Here is a 24,907-nt window from a genome sequence, read left to right as displayed (position 1 = left end):
GGACCACCAGGCCAGCCACCCGCTGGGAGAGTGACCGGCGGTTCGGTCTCCCGACCATGTGACTCCTCTAGACTGGGTGGCCCCTGCCAGGCCTGCAGCGTCTCCAGGCTGTGCAGAAGGGCTGGGGTGGGTGGAGACGGAACCCTACCCGCTGTTTGAAGTGGACCCTCTCCTCCAGGGTGAGTGTGTCGGCCTTGGCGATGACAGGGACGATGTTGACCACCTTGCTCAGGCGTTTCATAAACTCGATGTCCAGGGGCCTGAGGCTGAAGCAGAAGGATGTGCATGAGGCTCATCTGGGGGAGCGAGGGGGGGCCACCCACCTCCAAGCAGATGTCGACGCTCTCAGGTGCTGGCTCAGGGCTCACGGGGGTCCCTGCTGGCAAGGACGGGGCCCCGGGCTGAGTTGGCCACGCTGTGAGTGTGGGGCAGAGGAAGGACAAGGGTGTTTCCCAGACACAGGTGACATCACTGTGCAGGGCAGGCAGACCAGGGCCAGCTCCAAGCACCCTCGTCCATGCGTTCTGGAGTCACAACCACACACCCACGTGTCCACACAGAGGGGCTGCCATTGGCTCAGCAGCCGTCTTGCCGTGGGGCTTTGGCTGGGAGGGGAGAGGCCAAAGAAACAGAAGCTAGCACTAGTGTGCGGTGCCCCTGCACCGGGCAGGCTGCTCCCCCTGCACCAGGCAGGCTGCTCCCCTTGCCTGCTTGGCCCCAGTGAGCCTGGGGTCCGATGTGGGGAAAGCTGTGGGTGGCAGGGGCTGGCAGGGCCCTGGAACTGGAGCACTGTCTTCCCCAGATCTGGAGCAGAGCTTTTCCCACAGTGAGAATAAGTCAGTCACAGACATGGCTGCGGAGAATCCAGCTCCGGGCAGAAGTTTAAGCAGAGATGACCAAGGGCCGCCCCTGCCTCATGGGACTGGGCGCCTCGGGCGGGACCAGGAAACATGCCCAGCTGGGGTCCCAGCCAAAGGGTCAGTGCTGGGGAGTGGCAGAAGTGCCAGAGACTGCCCGCCATCCTCGGCTTGCCCAGCTGGCATCAGGAGGGGCTTCTGCCTCCTGCCATCAGCCTCAGCTGAGGCAAAGCTTGGAGCAGCTGGAACAGCTACCACGGGACCCCAGATGGGCCGTTCTGCCCTGGGAGGGTAGATGTTCAGTTCAGGAGAGGCCTGTGGGCAGCAAGCTGGCCCTGCTCCTGAATGGACTCCTGCCGGCCCACAGGGGATGATCCAGAGGGTGGGCTCGAAAACTCGGGCTTGGGTTTTCCCACAGACTCTGGTCGAGGCTTGCTGCCCACCAGCCAGGCTCCTTCCTGCACCTGCTGCCCACAGAGTATGGGTTTCCCCAAACCCCTGGACTTCCTCCACCCAGGGACGTGCGTCTGGGCCAGCAGGTGCGAAGGACCTCCACCCACCCACGCCAACAAGCCACCCACGGCTGCCTCCACCAGCCCCTCCTGCTGGCCTTGGGTCCACCTCCTCCCAGCCCTGGCTCAGGGTGGGCCACAGGTGTCTGGCGGGGGGTGCACAGCAAGCCGAGGACAGAGGGTCTGTGAGGCCACAAAGGGTCCGCCTGCCAGGGCACACACAGCCTCCCACCCTTGCAGACCTCTGGGGGCGACGTCAGGTGCGGACAGAGCCAGCGGGAAGAAAGGGCTCTTGCCAAGGCCAACAGCAGCCCCGTGCAGCCCTGGAAGGGGCCAGCACTGATCTCTGTGCTTCCCGCCTAAGAACGCACCAAACCCACCGAGGGGTCCCATGAGGCAGGGCCCAGACGAGAAGGTCAGGTCACCGCTAAGGGTGCTAGGCTGGGGGCTCCCATTCCACCTGCCAGAGCCTGGCCTGAGAAGGCAGGACACAGACCACCAGGCTCCAGAACAGCCCAGGGCCTGCCTGACCCTCAGCTCCCTCCCCAAGACACAGCTGAAGGATGGGGACTGGGCAGGATGCTGTGTAGGGATCAGAGTGAGGCTTTGGAGGTTCAGACACAGCACACCCCCAACTTCACAGCTGGTGGCCACGGCCCCCGACTCGGCCCCTCTGTGCCCAGCAACAGGGCAGACAGCACTGTCGGGGAGCCCCAGGGGACAGAGGGAACCCAGGGCACCCGGCATGAGGACGCCGACACTGCAGGGACGTACGAATGGCCGGTGGCGGGGATGAAGTAGAGGCAGCAGTGGACGCGGGTGTCCGGGATGCGCTTCTTGCGGTTGATGTTGACCTCCTCCTGCAGGTATTTCTCGTACTGATCATTGATGAACTTCATGATGGGTTGCCAGCTGCGTGGGGGATGGGGGACGAGTCAGCGGGCACATGGGACGCCTCCCCAAGCAGGTTACCCATTCCCAGGACTCAGAGCCCAACACCCCACCTGCCAATGCACGCCCTGGGAGGTCTGGCTTGCTGAGCAGAGAGGCCACAGCCTTATCCTCGACCTCCCAAACCAGCCTCCCCAGGCTGGCCTCAGGAGGTGAGTTGGGGACAGCAAGATTCCCCAGGTAATTCTGCTTTGGTCCAGAATTTTCAGACCCCTGAGACATGCAACTTTAGCAGCACGTCAGGTCCCAGGAGGTGGGTCCTGCAACCCCGTGGGCTGGGGAGCCCCAAGGGCTGACTCTGGGTGGGGTCCAGGGAGCCCTGAAGCCCCTGCTAGTGCTTCTCCCCCTGGAGGGGCCTCACCAGTTCTCGTTGTTGATGTGGTCCCCGAACCCTGGTGTGTCAATCACCGTCAGCTTCATTCGGACGCCTTTCTCCTCAATATCTGCACCGAGCCACGTGCACAGAGTCAGAGGGGAGGCGGAGGACCCTCACAGACACCCCACGCCTGACTGACCCAGGGGCAACCCCAGGTAGGCAGCAATGACAACCAAGGAGACACTGGGAAATTAATAGCCTTCCTCAGCCAGCTAGGGCACAGGCCGGTGACGGTGCCCCTGGGCATCCCTCACCCATGACTTTTGGTGGAAAACTCAGTTGTCTGCAGGGAGCTCAGTGTGACGGGGCCCACAGGGGTCCGCGACGCTGACCCCTCACAGCCAGAGCCCCAGACTCAACATGCCGGGGATGGTGGGCACAGCGAGTCCCTGTCTTGGGGACCTGGGATTGCCTGACTTGGGCACCCTCACCCAGCACCTGTGCTCCAGGAAGGCAGGAGCGTCCTGCACCCCCAGCCCGCCCCCAGCCATTGACCATGTGTAATGGACTTGACCCCCACCCCTGTGCTTTAGGAAGGCAGGGGCATCCCGCACCCCCAGCCCGCCCCGGCCACTGACCGTGCGTGATGGACTTGATCCCCCACCCCTGTGCTCCAGGAAGTCAGGGGCGTCCCGCACCCCCAGCCCGCCCCGGCCACTGACCGTGCGTGATGGACTTGACCCCCTACCCCTGTGCTCCAGGAAGTCAGGGGCGTCCCGCACCCCCAGCCCGCCCCGGCCACTGACCGTGCGTGATGGACTTGACCCCCTACCCCTGTGCTCCAGGAAGTCAGGGGCGTCCCGCACCCCCAGCCCGCCCCGGCCACTGACCGTGCGTGATGGACTTGATCTCGATGGTCTTTGGGATGCGCTCCTCCGAGGGGGGCTGCACTGACTTCCGGCTGATTTTGGATTTGAAGAGGGTGTTGATTAAGGTGGATTTACCCAAGCCGCTCTGCCCTGGGGAGAGGATGGGAGGCCGGTCAGGGGTCTCTCCAGAGAGGCCAGCAGGGTCTGCACGTGGGGCCCCTCCCACCCAGGCACGAGGCTCCCCAGCCTGAGATTCAGCAGTGTCTGGGCTACCGCCCGGCAATACCCCTGCCAAGCAGCACCCGCGGACTTCACCCTCGAGCCGGGTGTCCAGTGACTGTGTAAACCCACACAGCCGGGCTCTGGTGCCAGCACAACCCAGGCCACAGTCCTCTCCTGAGGTGAGCCAGGCCTGGGAGAGGAGGCATCTCTTGTGCCCCTTGTGCTTTCTGGGCAGGAGGTCTCCTGGTGGCTCAGATTTTAGACGGGACAGAGGCCAGGCTCACGGAGGAGCCCAGGGCTGCCTGGGGTGCACCAGGTGGCCGGGATTCCTGCAGTTCACCAGGGTGGTGGGAACCAAACCCAGGGCAGCCTCAGGTGTTCAAACTGCTCCTCCCTGACTGGCTGGGGACTGGGCAAGTCATCTGATCTCACCATGCCTCAGTTTCCTGAACTGCAAAATGGGATAAACAATCCTTTCCCCCGCGGAGCTGGTGTGAGCATCAGGCAGGCTCACGCACATCCCATGGGATCTGTGGGGCCATGTGCAGGGTGGTGCCACTCAAGGGACAGTGCCTGTGTGTGTGGACAGCCAGTCCACAGGTGACTGAGACAAACAAGGATGAGGAAGTGGCATTCACAGGCAACACAACACACACAGCTCACACACACACACACAATTCACACACACACGCACACACAATTCACACACACAACTCACGACACAAACACAACTCACCTCTCACACATACCTCACACACAACTTTCACAACACACACGAACAACTCACACATAACACACACACACACCCCTCCAGACTCGGTGCCCCATTGCTTTACCTGGCACAGAGCTGCCTTGGGTTAAGCTAGCAAGCACAAAAAAAAAAAACGCCCTAGGCCAGGTGCGGTGGCTCACGCCTATAGTCCCAGCACTTTGGGAGGCTGAGGCAGGAGGATTGCTTGAGCCCAGGAGTTCAAGGCCAGCCTGGGCAACAGAGCGAGACCCTGTCTCTACATCAAAATGTTAACAATTAGCTAGGTGTAGTGGTGAGCACCTGTAGTCCCAGCTACAGAGAAGGCGGAAGTGGGAGAATTGCTTGAGCCTAGGAGTGCAGGGCTGCAGTGAGCTAGGATCATTGCCACTCCAGAGTGACAGAGTGAGACCCTGTCTCCTGGGCATGGTGGTGCATGCTTGAGGCATGAGAATCACTTGAACCTGGGAGGTGGAGGTTGCCGTGAGCCAAGATCATGCCACTGCACTCCAGCCTGGGCAACAGTGAGACCCTGTCTCAAAAAAACAAAACACCCTAAATTACATCGATGTTCTGACTTTGATAACACCTTTCTAGGAAAAGTGTGGACTCCCAGGAGGCCAAGGCTGGTGCTGAGAATCCCCAGCCTGAACTGTTTAGTAGCCCAAGGATGGACACTCCTTGCCTATCTCTCTCTGTCCAACAGGTTTGTGTCCTGGCCAAGCTCAGGTCAGGAGTTATGTCAATGTTCCAGCCACGACACCTTAGATCTAGAAGATGTCAACTGGGATACTTTAAAGTGTACCCCTTTATTATTGTTACTTTTATTATTATCATCACGATCATCACCCTCATCATCACCACCATCCCCATCAGCACCATCATCACAACACCATCACCACTACTACCATCATCCCATCACTCCCGTCATCATCACTACTTCTGTCACCCTCATCACCACCACCACTGTCATCAAATCACCACCACCAGCACCACCGTCATCCCCATCCCCCTCATCACTATCACCTCTACTATCACCATCACTACCATCATCCATATCAACACCACCACAACCACCACCATCACCACACCCATCACCACCATCACATCACCCACATCACCACCACCATCCCACCATCAACATCACCCCATCACCACCACCACATCACCACCACCATCCCACCATCACCATCACCCTGATCACCACCACCATATCACCACCACCACCATCCCACCATCACCATCACCATCATCCCCATCACCACCACCACCATCACCACCACCACATCACCCACATCACCATCATCCCCATCACCACCATCATCCCATCGTCACATCACCACTACCATCCCATCATCACCATCACCATCATCCCCATCACCACTATCACCACCACCATCCCACCATCACCATCACCATCATCCCCATCACCACCATCACCATCATCCCCATCACCACCATCCCATCATCACCATCACCACCACCACTATCATCACCCCCATCACCACCATCATCACATCACCACTACCATCCCACCATTACCACCATCACCATCATCACCATCATCACCATCACAACCACCATCACCCACATCACCACTACCATCCCATCATCACCATCACCATCATCCCCATCACCATCATCACCCCCATCACCACCATCACCATCACTACCATCATCACCCACATCACAACCACCATCACCCACATCACCACCACCATCCCACCACTATCACCACTACCACCACCATCATCCCCCTCACCACCACCAACACTCACATCACCACTACCATTGCATCCCACCACTATCACCATCACTACTACCACCATCACCCCATCAACACCACCACCACCATCACAATCACCAATATCACCCACATCACCACTACCATCCCACCACTATCACCATCACCCCATCATCTCCACTATCACCATCACCCCATCACCACGACCATCATCATCACTGTCATTACCATCCCCATCATCCTTATCACCACCACCACCATCACCACTGCTGTAACTTCTTGAACAACCACAACCTGTCAGGGACCCTGCCCGGGGCCTGCTTGCTCAATCTCATTTTACAGGATGATCCCTTTTTATGGATGAGGAAGCCAAGGCTCACAGAGAAGCCGGGGGAAGACACACAAGTTTCACGCCACTGAGTTAGGACAAAGCTGGGATTCTCCCTGGGGTCTGTGGACCTACAAACAGGTGTCCCTCCACCTTGCCTGCATCTCTGCAGGTGGGCATGGCTGCTATGGGAGGGAGGAAGGAGGAGGGAAGAGGGAAGAGGGAGGAGGGAAGAGGGAGGAGGGAGGAGAGCAGAGCTGCCCCGTGTCTTATTCTTTACTCAGCATCACCAGGAGGGAGTAACCTTGGGGGGAATCAGGGCCACTGCTCTTCTCAGGGTTGAAAAGAGGCCCAGACAGGTGAAGGCCTCCTGGGCACCCTTCCCGGAGGGCAAGGCTGTTAGAGTGGCAGCCACAGGAGGCAGCAAGGGCTGCTGGGCTGCCTCTTCCTCTTCTTGGGGCCAAAGCTCTGGAAGAAGGCCTGTGCCATGGCTGGGACCCAGAGGTTCCCAGGTCCTTCTCACCCTGTCCCTGGCTAGGGAGCAGGGCAGTCCCTCCCCAGCCCACAGAGGTGAGTCCCAGCCTGGCCACTGCCTTTGGGCCTCTCCCCTCTCTTTCTCTCTAGCCGTCTTCCCGGGAGGCAGCCCTAAATTCTCAGGGTACAAGCATGTCCCCCACAACAGGCAGAGCAGGCTGGGGGCCACAGGAGGGGACCCCATACCTCCACCCTCCCTTGAAGCAGGCTGCCAGCTTCCAGGCAGCTGTGAGCACAGTGGGGCCGCGAGCAGCCAGGTCCCATGAGGCCACAGGAAGCAGAGAGGACACCAAGACCCCAGGGGAGCCAGGGCCCAGGTCAGTGCAGAAGAGGAAAGAAAGACATCAGGCTGGCAGGTGTGGGTTTGCACCCACAGAGCTGCGCAAGAAGGGCATGCACAGCTGGCATTAGTTAGAGAAACAGGCCTGGCCTGAAAGGTGCCCAGACACCTTACAGAAACCCCACAAGCTCACCTTTGTTGAGGGTGTGAGCTGGTGGGGGCACTTCCCCAGACCCCTCCCTGGACCCCATGGAGTGGGCAGAACACAGTTCTGGGAGTCAAAACGGTGGCTGCGGTTCTCTGCCCTGTGAGCTAAGGAACCTCAGCAGCCTTCCTTGCACCTCGTGTCTGCCTGGAAAACGGGACGCCCCCTTCACAGGGTCATTGTGAGGTTTGAATGGGACCTGGGGGGCTTTGGAAACAAGAGGCAGCCCACTGTAGATTCCAGCCCAGCCCCCTCACCCTGCCCAGGTCGTACTGATCGACGACCTCCCGTGGTGACCTCCAGTTCTCCAGGGCCACCGGGGGTGTTGAAGCCATGAGGCCGCAATTCCAGGGCAGGTGCTGAAGCTGGGCTGCTGGGGAGCCTCCAGCCAGGCTGCGGCGGGGAGCCTGGAGGGCCAGGCTGGAGCAACAGTGAGGGGACAGCTGCCACAGAAACTCTCTGCACAGGCTGATGTCATTGCTCAGAGGCAGTGACCGTTCATCAGGACCTGCTCCAGGCCGGCCTGGGCTCCCCAAAGTCATCTCAGGGGCCCTGCATGTGCAGGACAGGCCCCTCTGAGGAGCCGCTGGAGGCTGTGGGCTCCTCCCAGGCGCAGCACGCACACGCAATGTCACTGGCCATCTGTCCTTGAGGTCAGGGTTGCTGCCCTGTTTTACAGAAGGGAAGACCAAGCCCAAAGGCTTGTGAACCCGCCCTGGGGGCTGAGGCTGGTTTCTAGCATGGGTTGAGTGGCAGGCGGGGTGAGGACTCACCAACCACCATGATGTTGAACTCGAAGCCCTGCTTCATGGCCTTCCGGCGCATCTGCTCCAGGATGGAGTCAATCCCCACGTAGCCGAAGTCCACCGGGGCCTTCTCGTTCCGTGGTGCGGGCACCTGCTTGAGCCCGGCATCTCTGGGGGTGTCGGCCATGTCGCCAACGCAGCTAGGAGCCGTCTCAGTGGCTGGGGAAGGAAGAGCAGAGGAGTTAGAGCGAGACAGGGCCTCACACACAGGCACCTGCCAGGTGGATGTCACACCCAGCCTTGGATGGAGAAACTGAGGCACTGAGGCTCAGAAAGGCGAAGCGACTTGCCCAGGAGACCCCTGAGAATTCCCCAGGGTGGATGCCCCTGGCCATGGTGTCCTCTAAAAAGCTACCATCCTGCAGCCATGCTGCCTCCCCAGCAAAGCTCCATCCCCAGACTCCCAAGGCCAGGCTTTTCCATCTCCTCTTCTAGGAGTTGTGCCAACCTGGGGGCCCCCTCCGCTCTAAGGCAGGGCTGACCCTAAACTCCTGTCTCTATACCCTGGAGGGCTGCTCAGACAAGGGTGTAGGGCGCTCTCCTCTTCCGGCCTCCACACGGCCTCCAGCCACCCAGGTGGACCTGGCCCTCTCCTTCACCTCCACTCAGATAAACCTGCTGCCACTCAAAGGCCTTAGAGGCCGACCCGGGAGCCAAGACGCAGGAGGGACAGTCTTGTAAGAAAGCGGGATAGAACCAGCGTCTGTCCCTGCCTCCCACGTCCCCATGGACGGGCTTGTAAGAAAGGGGAATAGAACCGGCGTCCGTCCCCGCCTCCCATGTCCCCATGGACGGTCTTGTAAGAAAGGGGGATAGAACCGGCATCCATCCCCGCCTCCCACGTCCCCATAGACGACGGTCTTGTAAGAAAGGGGGATAGAACCGGCCTCTGTCCCCGCCTCCCACGTCCCCATGGACGGTCTTGTAAGAAAGGGGGATGGAACCAGCATCTGTCCCCACCTCCCATGTCTCCATGGATGGTCTTGCAAGAAAGGGGGATAGAACCAGCGTACGTCCCCATGGAGTTGTGTGTTCAATCCCATACCACGAGCCAGTAGTCCTGAGGGAAGGAAAAGTGCTGGGTGCAGGGCGGGTACCTGGGTGCAGAGCTGCCCCTGGGTGCATAGAGGGGAGGGGGCGCCCAGTCCACCTCTGCCTCCCCCGGGACTGACCCAGGCGGCCGTCTTGTCTGCCTGGCCAGCACCCGCGGGCTGCACACCCACAGGCCAGGACCAAGTTTTACTCTCAGGTCTGTGGGGCACGTGGGGCTGAACTTCCCGAAATCACTCAAGCCTCTTCTGTCTGTAGGTCCCTTCGACGGCCTTGCCTTAGCTGCTGTTAAGACTCCACACATGGGTCAGAGGCCTGGGGCTGGGGGCGGGCGCCCAGAAGGCACCTGCCAAAGACCTGGATCCTCCCACGCAGCGGAGTTCCAGGGGTTCCCAGGATGGGGCTGGTTCCCACCAGGGCTGGCTGGAGGGCACACGGGCCAGGTCCCAGCGCACCGCAGACTCGCCACACTCACTGGTGCATGCGCGTGGGTGCAGACAACTCGCTGGTCACAGAGGCGGTGCCTCCGCTAGTCCCCACAGGCAGGAGCTGCCCTTGGTGGCCCTCAGCTCCCAAGCAGGCTGGGCTGCTGCTGTTCTGGGCCCCCTCCCCGCTTGGGCCCTGCTCTGCCTGCCGGGAGACTTTCGCCCCATCCTGCCTCCCAAGGAGGATCTGGCCTCAGGCATCCTGCGCTAAGACAGGGACCACACAGCGTGCTCCCAGGCAGGGCCTCTCCTGCCAGCCCTCGGGAAGGGCAGTGGCTTTTCCCTGGGAAGGGTGGGCACCCACCAGGGACAGCCACAGGGGAGTGGAGCCGGCGTGGGAGCCAGGGCCACAGCGTGGGAGGCTGCAGGGGGCACATCCCCGGTGACGGGCAGGCGGCCCACGCCCACTCCTCACCCTGCCCAGAAGGCGGGAGGCAGGCTTCCAGGCCAGGAGGGGCCAGGGGAGACTTCAGTTCAACTGCCCTTCCACTTGCTGGGCAAGAACCGAACTCAAAAAATGCTCACTGAGCACCCCCACCTGGCTGCACCCCCGTCCCCAGACGCCTCCAGCCATCCCCCTCAGCCTATTTCACTGGAGCGGTCAGAGGGTGTCGGAGGGAGACTCCCCAGGCCTGAGGCATCAGAGGTGAGAGAGGAAAAGACTCTGGAAGCCAGAAACTGGGGCCTGGTTTATCCTCACAAGCACCTCCCTGTCTTCTCAGCCTCCACGGGGCGCAGGAATTCCTATCTTATGGAACAGGGGGAACAAAGGAACAATATCATTCCTTGTTGGGAACCGCCAAGGGGGTCCACACAGCTCCACTGCTGACAGCAATACCCCCAGGCAGACCTGGAGGCCAGATCTCCTCTTTCTGTGCCCCCACGTGCCCCCACCCCCAGGCCATGCAGCCTGGAAGCCTTTGGGGCTTTGCTCCTGCTTCTGCTCCCCTTTCAGAAATACTCTCCCCTGGGCTTTCAGAACCTTTAAATAAACAAAGACACAGCCTGCATCTGGCCCCGGACCATGTGGCTTCGGGGCCGCTTCCTGGAGCCAGACATGGGGCCTTGCCTTGTGGGGCAGCAGTTCAGCCCCGACCCACGTGACCGAAAATTGCTTCCATCTGCCTGTGGGTCTGAGAGTCATTTTGCCCGGGACTGAGACCAGTCCCTACCCACCCCCACCTCCCCCCAGCATCCTTCAACCCTCCCCAGCAAGGCCTGGGGGGAGGTGCTGCCCCCTGAACTCTCCTTCCTCACCCCCAACGACCCTGGGGCCCAGAGCGAGAGAGGGGCGGCCTCTGCTGCAGCTGGGCCCCTCCCCAGGCACCAGCACTCTGCAGAAAGTCAAACCAAACATCCTGCCCGCCAGGGGCCCTGCTTGAGAAATAATCATAAAACACCGCCGAGCCCCATCTTTGCCATTGACGTAGGGCAGTGGCTGGCCTTCTGCACAGGTGAGAGCCATTCCTGCGACCCCCTCCCTCGACAGGCGGCCTTGCAGGCCCCAGCTGGCCCACAGGCAGGCAGAGAGAGAGCAATGCCAAAGCCCGCCTCGCTCTCCTACCTGGCCAGGTGAGCTCTGGGGTCTGCCTTCAGGAACCCCAAGTGGGAGAAGCAGACACCCCACACCCAGAGACACTTTCGTGAACTAAAACTTTGATTTCCACAGAAAGCCACCAGGGGCCTGGCCCCTGGACCCCATGGTGCTCGGGCGGCTGGAAAGAATGGTAAAGACCAGCCACTCCATTGTCTGTGACCACGACACTGTCCAAGGCCTGCGCAGCTCAGCGTGGTAGCTGCTGGCCACGTGACTTTTCCTTTTAATTGCCATAACATTTACCACGGTCACTTTTTTGAAGTGTGCAGTCCAGTGGTGTTAAGTACATTCACAATGTTGTGTAACCAATCTCCAGAACTTTTTCATCTTGTAAAACAAACTGTCCTCATTAAACAACTCCCCAGCCCCATCCCCCGAGCCTCTGGCAAGCTCCATTCTGCTGTTTCTCTGAATCTGACTACTCTAGGGACCTCGTATAAGTGGATCCTACAGGGTTGCCTTTTTGTGACCAAATTATTTCACTTAGTGTAATACCCTAAAGGTTCACTCGTGCTGTCACAGGTATCACAACTTCCTCTTTATGGCTGAGTCAAATTCCTTGTATGTTCCACCCTTTATTTTTTTATTTATGTATTTAATTTTTTTTTTTTTCGAGACGGAGTCTCACTCTGTCGCCCAGGCTGGAGTGCAGTGGCGCGATCTCGGCTCACTGCAAGCTCCGCCTCCTGGGTTCACGCCATTCTCCTGCCTCAGCCTCCAGAGTAGCTGGGACTACAGGTGCCTGCCACCTCGCCCGGCTAGTTTTTTTGTATTTTTTAGTAGAGACGGCGTTTCGCCGTGTTAGCCAGGATGGTCTCAATCTCCTGACCTCGTGATCCGCCCGTCTCGGCCTCCCAAAGTGCTGGGATTACAGGCTTGAGCCACCGCACCCGGCCTATTTATTTATTTATTTATTTTTGATCCGGAGTTTTGCTCTTGTTGTCCAGGCTGGAGTGCAATGGCGCAATCTCGGCTCACCGAAACCTCTGCCTCCCGGGTTCAAGCGATTCTCCTGCCTCAGCCTCTGGAGTAACTGGGATTACAGGCACGCGCCACCACGCCTGGCTAATTTTGTATTTTTAGTAGAGATGGGGTTTCTCCATGTTGGTCAGGCTGGTCTCGAACTCCTGACCTCAGATGATCCACCTGCCTCGGCCTCCCAAAGTGCTGGGATTATAGGCATGGGCCACCGCACCCAGCCTGCTCTACTTTTGATCTCTCCATTCATTTGACCACAGGCATGCGGGTTGTTTCTACCCATTGGCTACTGTGAACAGAGCCGCTATGAATGTGGGTGTACAAATACCTCTAGCTCTTTAAGACGCTGTGCATTCTCTTGAATCCATACCCAGAAGTGGAATTATGGGATGGTATGGTGGTTCTTGTTTTAGTTTTTTGAGGAATTGCCACAACGCGTTCACAAGGGACTTCTGAGCACTGGACACTGAGCTAGTCCAACTGAGGAAGGGAATTTTTATTTATTTTTATTTAAATTTAAATAGCCACATTTCATAAACGGCAACTATACTGGATGGTACAGAATTCCAGTCCAACGTACTCTTTACTAATGAGAAACTGAGGTCCACAGAGTGATTTTTTTCCTGAAATGCCACTATAAGTGGCCAGGCCAGCACAAGGCCTTCACTGAATTTGACTACCCTGAAATTTCACATTCCTGCTTGTGATATGTGGTTAACACCTGTGTCCCCTCCATGGACCGCGGGCTCCAGCACGACGGCAGCTGCCCCGTTGGGATCCCCACTGCACTTCCAGGCCTCGCCCTGCTACCAACACGGGTGTGCAAGGATCTATCTGGGTCCCTGCTTTCCATTCTTTCGGGTATCCAGACTAATTATCACCACTACCCACGTTGACTCTCAGAAAGGTTCTGATTTGGACAGTAACTGACAGGTCACCCCACAGTCAAAGCAAAATGCAGAGCTTCCCTCCTGGCTCCACGGCTGAGAGTCAGGGGCCTGGGGCTCTGGTTCTGGTTCTGGTTTCAAATGACCTTTTCCAAGTCTCTCCACCCTGGGAAACAGGCCAGCACCTCCTGACCTCCCTCCCAGCTCCTGCTCTGCGAGCTCCCGGGTGCCCAAGGCTGTGGCTTGCTCAGTGATATCCCAGCTCCTAGTGCAGCCCCTGGGTAGCACAACACACCCGCTACAGAAATAACTAACACATCCGCCAACAGATGCATGGAGGAACCCACCGTGGTGAGTCCGCACAGTGGACTATGACTCAGCCATAAAAAGGCACGAGCATGCTCCAACAGAGATGAACTCTGAAAACATTCCAACTGCAAGAAACCAAGCACAAAAGGTCACATCTTTTATGGTTCTATTTATATGAAACGTTCAGAGTAAGTACATCTATAGGGACAAAGAGCAGACTGGTGACTTCCAGGGGCTGGGGGAAGGGGAGTGACTGTGTAACGAGGATGGCGTTTCCTTTTGGGGTGAGGAAAACATTCTGGAATTAGAGGTGATGCTTATAGAAGGCTGTGAAAAAATGCCACTCAACTGTGCTTTCTGAATCGGCGGATGGTGTAATATGGAAATTATATCCCCATGAGGAAGGGAGAGGAAAGGAAAGAAGGGAGGGAGGGAGGGGAAAGGAAGGAGGGAAGGAAGGAAAAAAGGAGGGGAGGAGGGAGGGAGGGAAGGAGGGAAAGAAGGCAGTCATTTCTAGTGGAGATGGACTGAAGAGTCCAGTGGGTGCAACAAACCACCATGGCACATGTATTCCTATGTAACAAACCTGCGCGTTCTGCACGTGTATCCCAGAACGTAAAGTAAAATAAAATAAAGAAAAGAGTCCAATGTTTTCCACAAGTGCCCAGGAGCCAGCTTTACAGCTCAGAGGACAGTTGAGGCCCAGATGCCAACACTTAGGCCTGAGTTCCTCAAGTTGGTGTTGCCAGACTGTGCCCCAGACAAGCCCCCCGTCAGACAAGCCCCCCATCTTCTTGCAGCAAGGACGTTTCTGGGGTGGCAGCCAGCCGGAGGTGTGAGGTGGCAGGAGACCTTGACGGTTTCTCTGCAGGTTCCCATTGTGAACCCAGGCCTTGAGCCAGGGCCCCTCTGCCATTCACTGGCACTGGTGGCAGTGGGTCACTGGTCCTGTGATGGGGACTGCCCCTACATCTGCCCATCTTGGGGACCAGCTCCCTCCTCCCCGCCGGCATCCACTGGGCCATCTTTTCTCCAGAGCTGCGGGTGGGTCTAAGGCAGGGATGAAAGGGCTGTAATCCACTCAGCCTTGAGCCAGCACCCTCTGCCAATGTCTGCGTTTGGTGACAAGCGCAGGGGCCTGCCAAGGATGAGGGAATCGGATCACTGTCTGTGGCTGGGATGGGGGCTGTAGGATATCTGGCTGGGAGACACTGCCTAGAGAGGAGGCAGCTATTGGATGTGGCACAATTTAGAGGCACTCACATTCATCACAGCCCCAGGGCTGACCTTGGCCCACCTGGCCCGGTGCCGAGGGAGAGGCTTGACACAGCAGGCTTGCAAAGCCCGACTTGGAAACCAAGACCCAGGGGCCGCCCTTCTCTGCCCACCCCTCCCTGTGTGTCACGCTGCCTGGTCTACGACCCAGAAATGTCCACACACGTCCCATCAGCCTTGCTGGCCAAATGCAGAGATGGTGTCGCTGGGGCAAGGGACCCTGAGCCACGGCCCAATGCTGTTCCCAGCTTCAGGGGACAGCCACCTGGTACCCATGTCACAGCCGGGCCTGCACCCCAGGACAAAGCTCTGAAGTCAAGTCAATGCCATTCCCATCTTCCCCAAATCCAACCCACGCCTGGCTCTCAGAGCATGGACTGAAATGGCCACATCCCCACACACCTCGTCAGTCACTGCCAATGGTGGCCAAGCTGAATGCAAAGTCATCCTCCTCCTGCCCACGGAGGCCTGTGAAGCCACTGACCAGGCCACAGCAGTGGAGCCAGTGGCACTCACCACACCCTGTCAGCCTTCCAGGCCCGTGTCCAGGAGAAAGCTGCCGGCAACTGCAGCTGGTGCCCTTGCCCTGGGGAACACTTCCTTGCCTCCATCCACCCCGGCCCAGCGTGGGCCCAGCACTCTCCTTACTTTGCCTCATAACAACACACACAGGAGCAGCCTCAAGCTGCCCTCCCTCTACAGGCTCCCCGGAATCCAGACCCTGGGGCCACCACTCCTGCGGCAGCCCTACCGCCACCTGCAGGCCTTCCCAGAACCCTTGAGCTCCTGGAGGACTTCAGGTCCTATCAATTAACAGATGCTCCCTGTCCCCCACAAAGGGGCTTCTTAAAGGTGAGTGAGTCCCTGATGCAGGCAATGCTAGGGGGACAGGGTCCAGCCAGGGCTGCTCCCTCTTCCTCTCCTACCTCCCTGGGTGCCTGCAAAGTCCTTCAGATCCCTGCTGAATCCTGGGGAAGCCCTGCCTCGAAACCAGGGCTTACCTTCCCTGCTCCCACACAGAGCCTGCCCTCTGCGTCCAGGCAGTCTCCCCACGATGGTAACTGAATAATGATGTGTGCGGTTTCCTCTCACCATGACCCCCCCACGTAGGGTTTGTGAAGCCAGACACCTCATCCATCAATCACGCTCACTCCGGCCCGGCTTTCTTCAGAGCACCGTAGGGCTCACGGCAAAGCCCCGGCAAAAAGTCTGGTGAATGAATATGAACAAATGAAGAAGCAAAGCTCATCAGAGCTGTCGAGGTTTACTGGGGCTCTCTGTGCCAGGCGTTACTCTAATTTTTTTTTAGAGAGTGGGTCTCACTAATGTTGGTCAGGCTGGTTTCGAACTCCTGGCCTCAAGCGATCCTGCCACCTTGGTCTCCCAAAGTGCTGGGATTATAGACATAAGCCACGGCACCCAGTCCCAGGTGTTACTCTAAACGCTGCTCAGGAATTATTATAACTCATGGATCATCACACATTCCTATAAAGTAGTCACTGATACCGTCCCATTTCACAGATAAGGAAACAGGGCAAGAGGACTTTTGTCAATCGTGAGGGTCGCAAAGCGAGTAAGCGGTAGAGCCAGGATTTGAAGCCAGGTAGGTGAGCCACGGGCTGCTGACCCCCTCCCGAGGCCAGGTCTTTGGGCACCATGGAAAGGCTGGAGAAGTATGGGCTTCCTGCAGCCAGGACCCAGAAGGTGCCAACTGTGGTGTGGGCAGCTCAGCACTAGGCCTTGGCCTCCAGCTCCTCCCTCAGTTGCTCTCCCCCAGGGAGTTGGAGGCAGAGCCCTGAACTGCCAGGAGAAGATTCCACCCGCCAGTCGGGGAAAGTTGCCAGGGCTCTTCCCAGGGCTTAGAGCCACTCCAGGCCTATCAAAGCCCATGAGCGTTTTAGTTTCCATAACTTCCTTGCAAGAAAGGTGATCGTACCAGCTACTGGGCCGGGCTGGGGGTCCCAGATTCCAGGGGCCCTCTCAGGCCTATGGCTCTCCCAGGACACAGATGCTTACTTGAGGAACCCTAGTGCACCAGGGGTCCCACAGCCAAAATGAAGAGACGGAGCTGCCCCGGGGCCCCTGCCAAAGCTCCCAGGTGGATCTACCCAGCAGACACCAAAATGTCCATCCCTCATCTGAAAACTCCACCTCCAGAAGGCCGCCCCAGGTTGGGCTGACAAAATCCACAGAGGCCTCAACGATGACTTTTCACTTCAGGTATGAGTGAGTGGGTTGAGGGAGAAGCTATTGTTAACTATTAATAGTTCAGGAAATGCAGGTAAAGGAAAGAGAATGATAAGGCAACAGGGCTGGAAACTGGACACACGTGCAGAGGTGGGCAGACCTCAGAGAAAGAACTGCTCTGGAACAAGATGGTAAAGAAACTATAGACAATAATGGTAGACGATGATCCCGGGGTTCCAGTGGACCAAGACCACAACACTGATTCATTTGACAAGCATTTATTGAGTGTCTACTTCACAGTAACAAACAGATGACACTATAGGCTTGAGAACAGTCAGAATGAAAACAGCGGTGGCACATGGGAATTTCAAGTTCGTTTATTTAAATGTTTATTAGCAAAGACTTCCGGGCCGATCTGAAGCAGTCTTTAACATGTAAGGAATTCACAATCTGAATTGTCCTGTACAATAGTACAGGACATGTGTGTGCCACAAACCTCTTTTAGAATCTGGTGAAAAGTAAAGACTCTCCCTAGAAAAGTATACATTGAAGACAGACAGACAGACATGCACGCATTTTGGAGGGTCCATCAAAGAATCCCTAGGCCAGTGGATCCCAATTAAAAACAATAACTTGGCACTCTGGGAGGCTGAGGCGGGAGGATCATTTGAGCCCAGGAGTTCAAGACCAGCCTGGGCAATGTAGCGAGACCCCATCCCTATAAAATGAGAATAAAAAAAAGAACTTGGTGTGATGAGAACTTACAGAATTTAATAGGGTTATCTCAGCATTACCTTCAGCACTCTCTAAACTTTCGACCACACACACAAAGTTCTGAGTTCTACAGCTAGAGAAGAGGGAGGGCAGGTTAAAAAAATTATTCAAGGTAGAAGATTAGTCTGAGAAACAAAGAGGTAAGAGGAGAAGACTGAGGCCAGCTGGCCTCCATCCCTGAGCTCCAGCAGGAAGAACCCCCAAGTGAGAACAAGTTGCTGTTCACGGACAGTGGACTCCAGAGGGGGTGGACAGAGACGTTGAGGAATGTCATCCCTGGGGTGAAAACAGGATATTTTCCCATCTCAACTCCGCTTTTCACTGCATTGTGTTCCTATTAACCTACCCAAGCTACTACAAACACTCCATAAATGTCACTGGGGACTTCCTGTTCTCTTCTAAAGATGGAAACACTGAATATAAATGACCAAATTGTGCAAAAGTGTGTGGGTGGGGGATCAAGGACTGAATTTTCAAAATGCACACAGCTCATCTAATTTGTTAACTAACTCCAAATCCAATTACACTTCACACTTTGTATGGGGCAAGAAGCGTCTCCTCAAAGTCTGCTTAGGACCTGGGATGCCGGAAATCTGAGACTCTGCCTTCCCCTCCTGAGAAACTCTGAAATCCTGCTTAGAAATTGAGCACAATGGCTCTGGCCTCCCAGAGAAAGACACGGATTTGCAAAGGCAAAGAGCTGCATTTTTCTCCGAGCTGGAGCTCTTTCCGGTTTCCACGATGGGGCTTAAACAAAGCCACAGCTTTACGGTTCCCCTGTCAGTGCTCTCTCCTTCTTGGGGAGCAACAAGGTGGAAGAGCCAACAAGAACCCTGTGTGCTCCTTTGCAGGACCTGGAAAGGACAGGTGGTGTGAGTCTGTCTCTATCCAGCCTCCTCTTTCATTCATTCAGGGGCCCCAGGTGCCCCCAAGGCAGGGGGGGCAGGGGTCCCCACTTTTAATGCCGGCCAAGGTTCCTCCAGCTTTTCCCTCGCCAAACCTTTTCAAGCAAACCTCTCTTCTATTGTGGAGGAAGGAATCTCAAGCAGCTCTGCCTTTCTGCCAGCACGGTTTCAATTGGCCCCAGTCGGTAAAGTCAAATTTGGACAAGGTCCAAGGGCTCCCCACACCACCCGCCCCTTTCTGGAAGAGGCCCTCCTCTGTTCTTTGATTTGCAACCCGCCACCTCCCTAGCCTGAGTTTTTTCACCCAGGCTCCATGGCCTATTGAGACATCAATCTTGGGCCAGAGCAAGCTCTGACCTGCAAACCATCGCCATTCACTTCCTAAAGAGCCACTCTCAGAACTCAGGCTGCAGGGAGGGCAGGCCAAAGGTGAATCCTCTGACTTCTGGTGCGGTGTGTGGGGGGTGCTATTTTATATTCTGTTTTCTGCTGCCCTCTTGCCTTGCCCCCGCCCCTGAAGTGGATCCACTGCAGAGGGAGGATCAGGGAATGGCCCTGATGCCTCCCCCACCCCAGGGAACCTTCTAGCAGGAGCGGCCCCTACCCCAAAGCAACCCCAAGATCCAGCCTGTGCCAGCCCTCTGGCCATGTCCACAGTGGCCAGCCAACCACAGAGATTCCATTAGTTCTTGGCAAATCTGCAAACTTAAAAAGAGAAAGAAAAGTTCCCCCGTGGGTGGGTGGACACTGGCCATCTGTCACAGGCTGGAATTTCCTCTTATCAGGGATGTCCCCTAAGCAGGGGTGGGGGAGGGCAGGGCCCAGAGCCTCCCTCTCTCCAGCCCCTTCTGCTATCAGCAGGCCTGTCAGCAGATACACAGCAGAGCTTGGCAGTGAGGCAACAACAGGGGCTGGGGGGGCTGGGGTTCCACCTCCCCCAACTTATGAAATCATCTGAAATAACAAAACGTAGACAAGGGTCTCTGGGGTGCAACAGGGTGGCTCCCTGCCAGGAACTGGGTAGAAAAAAAAAAGCTTTCCCCTAATTCCCTTCTGCTGTGCAGATCAGGCCCTGAGGATGCTGCAGAGGCTGCCCCAGGGCCTGCTTGGGGGTGGGGGACAGGCAGGGAGGGCACATTCCTGGGCCATGAGTAGGAGCCTGACTAAATGACTCCTTCAGGAGGGAGAAAGACGCAGGCAACTGTCTGATTCTAGCCAGAGGGGCTGGGAAGGTGCGGGAAAGCAGTGAAGGGGCCAGCTGCTCCAGGTGCCCCCAATCCATGTAGCACCCACCTGGGCTGACGAGAGTTGGGAGATTGGAGTTGTTTTCTCTCCCCATCTCCAGGCCCTGCCCCAGGAGTCCTCCTGCTCAGGAGCCCGGGAGTTGAGGAGGTCTGGAAGCAGTGGGCCCACAGTGCCATTGCCTTGGGAACCCACAAGGCCTTGGATGTGGCTCCCTCGGTTCTAGCTTTGCAGGCAGCCTACCTGGACTGCACCCACCTCCCAGAAGAGCTGCTCAGAATCCTGCATGTCCGAAAGAAAGACCAAAGAAGTGAGGAAGCCGAAGAGAGGCCTTATGAAAGCTTATGACGCATTTTCCAAGTGCACACCCCAGCAACTTCAAATGCTTTCTGAAGTAAGGATGGGGATGGATGGTTGGATGAATGGACGGGTGTATGGGTGTATGAATGGGTGAGTGGGTGGGTGGGTGGATGGACAGATGGATGAATGGATGGGTAGGTGGATGAACAGGCAGGTGAATGGATGGGTGGGTGGATGAATGAGCAAATGGATGAATGACTGGATGGTTGGGTGGATGAGTAGATGGATGGATGAGTGGATGAGTGGATGGATGGATGGATGAGTAGATGGGTGGATGAGTGAATTGGTGGATGAGTGGATGAGTAGACGAGTGGATGGGTGGATGAGTAGATGGATGGGTGAATGGATGGGTGGGTGAGTGGATGGATGGATGAGTGGATGGGTAGATGGATGGGTGAGTGGATGGGTGGGTGAGTGGATGGATAGATGAGTGGATGGGTGGATGGGTAGGTGAGTGAATGGATGATGAGTGGATGGGTGGGTGGATGAGTGGATGGATAGATGGGTGAATGAGTGGATGGGTGGATGAGTAGATGAGTGGATGAGTGGATGGGTGGATAGGTGGATGAGTGGATGGATGGATGGATGGATGGATGGATGAGTGGATGGGTAGATGGGTGAATGAGTGGATAGGTGGAAGAGTGAATGAGTGGATAGGTGGATGAGTGGATGGGTGGATAGACAGATGGGTGGATGAGTGGATGGGTGGGTGAGTGGATGAGTGGGTGGTTGGATGGGTGGGTGGGTGGAAAGACAGGTAGGTGGAAAGATGGGTGGATAGGTGGATGTTGCCTATCCAAGGAGTCTCAGAAACACACACATACCCTTTCATCCCAGACTTTCCCCAGGAAAAAGCAGTGTGCGTAGACCACTACCTGGTCACACCTCGAGACAGTCACTTTCATCCTTTCTGGAACACTGCCTTGGGGGATGCTGCACAGGGCATCCAAGCAACCCTGAGCTCAGGGTATGAGACACCAGGAAGCAGCAGGCGTACTGTGATCCCGCGGGCCTGCACTGTGGCCCCTGCTGCCTGCACTGTGGCATGAAGCTCAGATGCACCTCTGGACTTGGGGTTCTGACCAGACGGAGCCACCAGTCCTCTGAAGAATGAAACACACAGGGGTCACCCTTGCCTCCGAGCTGCAGGGAGTGACGACCACCCAGCCCTTCTTTTCCACAAATCTTCTCCAGGCTTCTGTGCATGGTTCTGCTGACCTTCCTCCAGTGTCTGGCGATTCTTTCAGCCTCTGCTGGCTCCTCCTCCACCCTCACCCGCGGAGTCTAGCTGACTTCACCCAGCCCCTGGACATTCAATGCCAACAATGCCACCTTCTTTGTCCAGATTCACACTTGACTGCCAGCCTGACTCAAAGACGTGTCCCTGGGCCCCACTGTGCCAGGCCCTCTGCTGGGTCCTGGCTATCTGCAGCCACTGCCACTGTCAAGCCCCGACATCTGAAGACACCTTGAACCAAACGACCGTGCCCCAGGCTGAACTCTGGAGCTCCCATCCCACCTGCCTCCCACCCCATCCTCCATCAAAGTGAACGGCTTCTCCAGCCAACAGCTATTGCAGCTAGATCTCTAGGGGCCGGGCCTGGGCCCTCCATTTCCATTACTCCAAATCCACTCATCCATCCCAAACTTCCATCAATGTTAACCCAACACATCTCACAGACACCTGCAATCTAAGCTACCACCATTAACTGTCCCTACCCCAATCCCTCCTCCTCAAAGCGGCAGGAGGCCTGTGGAAAATTTATTAATCTGATCATTTCCCTCCATGAAGCCGTGATTGGTTTCCATTGCACCTGGGATAAACCATATTCCTGTGGCTCCAGAATCCTGTCCTACCACCGACGTGCGGTGTGACCCTGAGCAAGTAACTTAAACACTCTACACCTCAATGTTATTACATGTGAAATGGGATAATAACATCTGTCTCATAAGAATGCTGGGCATCAAATGAGATATTTATTTATGAAGCTATTTATAGTGTTTATAAATAGATATTTATTTATAGTGTTGTGCCTGGTCAGTAAATGCTTGAAGTCTTTGTTAACAAAACACACTCCCCTAACCTACTCTTCAGCTTCCATCCACGCACAGCCTCCCTGGCTGCCTTTCAGCTCTTCCAACGAGGCTACCCACAGAGGTCCTCCCTGCTGGGGCCATCCTTTCTCCATGCTGTTCCTAGAACTCCCTCTTGTCTTCCCAGGATAGCTCATCTACACTGGGTCCCTCAGTTCTTACACACGTGGCCCTCAGATTGCTGTCTGGGGTCTGTCGCATTCACTGCCCACAAAACATTACACGTCCGAAGCACCCAGTAAGATGCTGTGAATGAGTGAATAAATGAATGAATGAATGGCCAGCCTGCTGCCCTTTCGTCCGGCCCCTCCTCTCTCCCAGACCAGCATGGGGGCAGCCACGGCTCCCGTCTACCCCGGTAACACCACTCGTCTACCCTGGTAACAACTCCCTCTGTGCCGGCCGTGCTGGCCAGAGTCCCTTCCCACGGCGTTCCCGCGGCTTTGGTGTGTGGCCACCTGTGAATGAGAGGCTCGTGATTTCCGGCTTCCATCGTCCTTCTGGAGCCACAAAGCATTAAAGCGGAAGGATGGATGAGCTTCCTGGGACAGCCAGGGTGGGAGGCCGGTTCAGGAAATTTTGTTCAGGAAATGGTCAGTGTGGGATGAGGCGCCCGGTGGGGAGGGGAGTGGGGCGGGGACTTGGGGCCTGGCTGTTCTCCAGCCAGGGACTCTAATCCCCACCCACTTCCCCGCCCATTCCCCAACCCCAGTGCTGGGCTCAGGACCCCTGGGGGCTCTCTAGGAACACAGAAGACACAGTAAGGACCAGGGACACAGGACAAGCAGAGCCCGTGGGCAGGGGGCCTCCAGCCAGAACACCTGAGCCTATGCCTGGCTCCAACCAGACACGGAGACCTTGGCCAGGCCAGTCCCCACACTGAGGCAGGGGGGTCCCTTAGAGGCCGCTGGTCACCAAGCACTGCATGGCACACATGCCACGGAGGGCTAGCATCTTCCCAGACACCCGCAGAGGCTCAGACATCTTGTGGCCCAAGGATGACTTGGTCCCAGCGTCTATCCATCTGCAGTCCTGCATGAAAAGCCTGACGTGACATGGCCGGCCCCAACGGAAGAGTGATTCGGGAACCGGCTAAGCGGATTTAGTAACTGGCAAACTGGATTTAGTAACTGAGACACTGCCAGGGGCTTGGTAGAAGTCCCGAATATACCAGACCCAGCCCTGACCCCCACAGAGCTCAATCAAGCACTGAAAGGTACAGAGGCCAAGCTGAGCATCAAAGGAACACTGACCCCAGGGCTGACCGGTGCTCCGCACTCTACGGTTTATAAACGGCTCACATTTACCTGATCGCAACTGACCCTCTCCTGTGAGGCCTTCTTTAGATTCTCCGTTCCCTAAAGTAATCAGTTGTGCCTTTTGAAATCAGAGCAAAGTAATAAAACCGCAGTAATAGTGTGTTCTTATGAACACTGTGATGTTAGCTGGTTAAATGACGGAGCCCCCAGGGTCTCCCACACTGCCCCAATCCTGTGTCCCTTCTGGTCCCGGCCCACCCTCCATACTTCCTGCTTTTCTTCTTTCTCCTCCTCCCGAGGACCCAAGGCCTGGGGTTGACCTACTGTGGGACTCCAACGGTGATCTCCAGGAAGAAATGCCGGCTTCCTCCTTCCACCTAGTAGCGACCCCTGGCTCGCTCACGCTCACGCAGCCAACACGGGCGGCAGCCGGAACCTGGAAGCTCCTAGGGTGGAAGCCTGTCCCCTCCCAGGCCCCTTCCAGCCCGAACTCCGGGAAGAAGCTACATTCATATGGTAATTTCTCCCAAGGCTGGGAGGGGGAAGGGGCCTGGCCGGAGCCTGACCGTTTTCCAGAGGTTGCAGCCACTGGGCCTTCCAAGCCAGCTGGGCTCCTCGGCTGTGTCCCTGAGGGATGGTAACAGACTGCAGCACAAACTGCCCACTGGCTGGCTGGGGAGTGGGTACCCAGATGCGGGCCAGGGCCAGGGCCTTCGTTTTACAGGTCATGTGGTGGTTTAAAGTAGGCACTTTAACGGGTACACATTTGTGTTACAGTTTACTCGTGTGTGTGTGTGTGTGTGTGTGTGTGTGTGTGTGTGTGTGTGACAGTCCAGAAACACGGTAACACATTGCTTCCCCAAGATGGTGGCCCTGGGAGACCTGTGGCCACCCTCACCTGGGGCCCCCAGCACTTCCAGCCTCCCCCAGGAAGGTCCTGTCAACCCGGATTTGAAGTTGGTCCCAGGGAAGAATCCTCCCAGAAAAATAAGTCACTTCCCCCAGCCTCAGCCCAGCCCCCTACCAGGGGTGAGTTACACCAAACTCACCCTCTCCCTCCCCTCCCACTTCCTCTCTCACGCTGCAACTAGCTGCAAGCAGCTCACCCACCCAGGCCTGCCAATATACCACAG

The 24,907-nt window shown here is 56.8% G+C and overlaps 1 protein-coding gene across 10 annotated transcripts in view; it reads right to left on the bottom strand.

Moving 5' to 3' along the window:
* Positions 1-24,907, bottom strand: part of SEPTIN9 (septin 9) — a 215,495-nt gene that overhangs the window by 8,798 nt on the left and 181,790 nt on the right. For 9 of the 10 annotated variants that reach the window (XM_071083638.1, XM_071083640.1, XM_071083639.1 and 6 more), the window contains 5 exons: positions 8,340-8,531; positions 3,527-3,655; positions 2,682-2,763; positions 2,144-2,281; positions 149-266 (listed from right to left, as the gene is read on the bottom strand). In XM_071083638.1, coding sequence (XP_070939739.1) covers positions 149-266; positions 2,144-2,281; positions 2,682-2,763; positions 3,527-3,655; positions 8,340-8,531 — 659 coding nt within the window. Of the gene's footprint in view, positions 1-148; positions 267-2,143; positions 2,282-2,681; positions 2,764-3,526; positions 3,656-8,339; positions 8,532-24,098; positions 24,116-24,907 lie in introns of those variants that run through there. The other variant, XM_071083643.1, reaches the window with a different exon arrangement.

The sequence above is a fragment of the Macaca nemestrina genome, chromosome 17, assembly GCF_043159975.1.
Source record: "Macaca nemestrina isolate mMacNem1 chromosome 17, mMacNem.hap1, whole genome shotgun sequence".
Lineage (NCBI taxonomy): Eukaryota > Metazoa > Chordata > Mammalia > Primates > Cercopithecidae > Macaca > Macaca nemestrina.
This window is presented reverse-complemented; position numbering and strand designations above follow the sequence as displayed.